At 45.7% G+C, this 2,876-nt stretch overlaps 1 protein-coding gene across 1 annotated transcript in view; it reads right to left on the minus strand.

Annotated features, from left to right (window-relative positions):
- Positions 1 to 2,728, minus strand: part of AATF (apoptosis antagonizing transcription factor) — a 101,011-nt gene extending 98,283 nt beyond the window's left edge. The window contains exons 1-2 of the mRNA XM_008569807.1: positions 2,638 to 2,728; positions 1,490 to 1,681 (exon numbers count right to left, since the gene is read on the minus strand). Of these exons, the coding sequence (XP_008568029.1) occupies positions 1,490 to 1,681; positions 2,638 to 2,728 (283 nt within the window). The remainder of the gene's footprint in view (positions 1 to 1,489; positions 1,682 to 2,637) is intronic.
- Positions 2,729 to 2,876: the final 148 nt, after the last annotated feature.

A 2,876-nucleotide genomic window follows, 5' to 3' on the forward strand; every position in this document is an offset into this window, starting at 1 on the left:
CCTTCAGTACTTTTTTTTTTTTTTTTTTTTTTTTAAAGATGACCGGTAAGGGGATCTCAACCCTTGACTTGGTGTTGTCAGCACCACACTCTCCCAAGTGAGCCACAGGCCGGCCCCTTCAGTACTTTTTAAAAGAGGTTTACATAAACTTAATACACAAACAAGGCTGTCAGTAACACAAATACAAAAACTAATTGCAAAAACAGTAAGCAGAAATAAACCTTTAAATTCTTTAAATGTATGCCATTTCTCAGATTAAGAATCATTCATACAGAGTAGTAGTTAAGAGTGTAGATCTTGGAGTCAGACTGCCTTCATCTGATTCCTGGCTCTTCCACTTACTAGCTGCATGACCTTGAGCAAGTTACTTAATCAATTTCCTCCTCAATTTATTTACCTATAAAATGGGGATAAGTAATACCAACCTCTTGGGCTACTGGGAGGATTAAATGAAATGATACATGTAATGATACTGGTGAAAAGATTTTTTTGAGTACTTACTGTGTCCCAAGCTCTTAGAACTTAAAGAACTAACCACAGTGCCTGACACACGGTGAGAGCACAATGTCATATTTGTCTCATGATTGGTCCCTTTATCAGTCTCTAAGCAAAGAACATGAAATAAGCTTATCAGGTGCTACCAGAACTACATCAAGGACTAAATCATAGACACCATAACCTGAATGATAGTTTATTTCATATTATCAGTGTATCCTCAACATGGCTGCCCTAACCTCTCTAAAAGAAAACAAATAGCATCCTCTCAACAATCACCATATCCACACCCCTTATTCCACTCTGAGAAACTTATAATTCTTTAAAACTGTAAGTTCAGGGCCAGCCCATGGCTCACTCGGGAGAGTGCAGTGCTGATAACAACACCAAGGCCATGGGTTCAGATCCTATATAGGGATGGCTGGTTNACAACACCAAGCCAAGGGTTAAGATCCCCTTACTGGTCATCTTTAAAAAAAAAAAAAATGTAAGTTCACACCCTCGTAACTCTCCTGCAGGGAAGAGGGAAGAATTATGTTATTTCTACAATGGCAAAAAAATGAGTTTCACAAATAACTAACATTATAGACAGGGACTCAACTAACATTATAGACAGTGATTCAATGTAAGACCTGAAAAACCAAAGGAAAAGGGCCAAATCCAGAGTAGCATGCTCATCAGACACAATGCTTTTTCAACACATTGCCCTCTCCAATATCCAATATGCACTGTCTTTTCACCCACTTTGGGGTGAACCATTAGTCTGAATATAAAGAGCACAGCAACTTAATCACTCTGGGTTTTAGACTCCTTATGAGGTGAAATGAAGTAAGCTCTGAGGCCCTTTCTAATACCAAATCAATGGCCTCTCCTAAGATAATAAGTAGGAACACCCAGTCTAGTCTTGCAGGGATCATCCTCTCCCCGCCCTGCAAAAAGATTTTAACCCTAAAAATCTGGGGAAGAAAGAGTCCACGCAAATACATCTACTCACCAGATGAACCTGGCAGAGTCTGCTCCCAATGGTCTTCCTTCCAAGCTTTTCTAGAGGTGGTCTTGCCAGAATACCTTTTGTCTGTGTCCAAGAGGGATGCTGATGCCAGTTTTCTAATGCTACCCACTGCCAGGAAATCACCTTCCCCATCTTCCCCTTCATCAAACCTGTCAACCACTCTGGCAGCAGTGGCTGTGGAGGAGGGGGAAAAGTAATCAGAATCTCCAGGTTAGAAGGAACTTTAATGAGAACCCCGATCAACCCTTTCAACTCAAGTTGAAATGTCCTCTACAATCTCCACCAACTTCCAGGAATAGGGAACTCATTGCCTCCCAAAGTAGAATACTGTCTTACTGCTCTTTCTGAACAGAAAGCTGACTCCCTGCATCTACTGGTATGATAAATTTCTATGCCTTGGATCATATAAAACTAGTGTAATTCCTCTTCCATATGTGACAGTCGCTCCAATATCTTAAATTAGCCATGTTCCATCCTCACTCTGTCTCATCCCTCAGGGAGTATTCTTCGCTTATCCTGGCTAAACTGCCCCTAGTTCCTTCAACTGATATTCCTAAGAAAAGATTCAGCACTCACACTTATCCCTCTTTATTCTCAACTTCCTCACACTTCTCTGACTCCAGTCTAAAGCAGGATTACTCCCAGCTAGACCTTGAACATCAGCTTACAGAACAGCAGTCTCAGTCGTCAGCCCCTGAAGCAAGTGTCCTGAGACCTAAAGAGGCTTAAACAGCACCAGAGAATCCTATTTCTTTCTTCATTCTCCAAACTAGAGTTAAAAAAAAAAAAACAATACAAAAAACTGATGAGACTTCCTCCTTTCTAACGCAATACTAGTAAGGGTATCCAGAAAGATAACTCCCAACCCGCTACCAGACTCTCTGGCTAGCCCCCTCCTACAGCCCTCGCCCAGCTCCGCACCTGAGTCCTCGGTATGTTCCGCACACCCACCCCTACCCGAGCATCCAGTGTAGAGCACGCGTCAAAGGAGGCCGAAGCCCTCCTCTTGACGCTCGCGGGAGGCAATTATCCTCTGCACTAGAAGGACAGTAGGCCGGGCGGCGAGGCCGGACGGCCCGCCCCGGGCCAGCCTACAGCTCCGCACGTGGCCTGCCCTAGTCAGGCCTCACCCTCCTCCGGGTCGGCCTCAGGATCCGCCTCGCGCGGTCGCGGGTTCAACAACTGTTCCAGCTGCAGCGCCAGGGTCTGTGGCCCCGCCATCGTCACCACGGCTCGGTCCGCCGCGCACGTGAATGTGCGGCCCAAGCCCGGGCCGGGACGCTCTCTCCCGGCCGGGTCCTCTCGTATTGACACACAGGTCCCGAACACAGCCAGGGGCCGCACGGAGCCCAGCACTCGCCTCCGAGCC

This window comes from Galeopterus variegatus, unplaced genomic scaffold (assembly GCF_000696425.1).
Source record: "Galeopterus variegatus unplaced genomic scaffold, G_variegatus-3.0.2 Scaffold531, whole genome shotgun sequence".
NCBI classification, from domain to species: domain Eukaryota; kingdom Metazoa; phylum Chordata; class Mammalia; order Dermoptera; family Cynocephalidae; genus Galeopterus; species Galeopterus variegatus.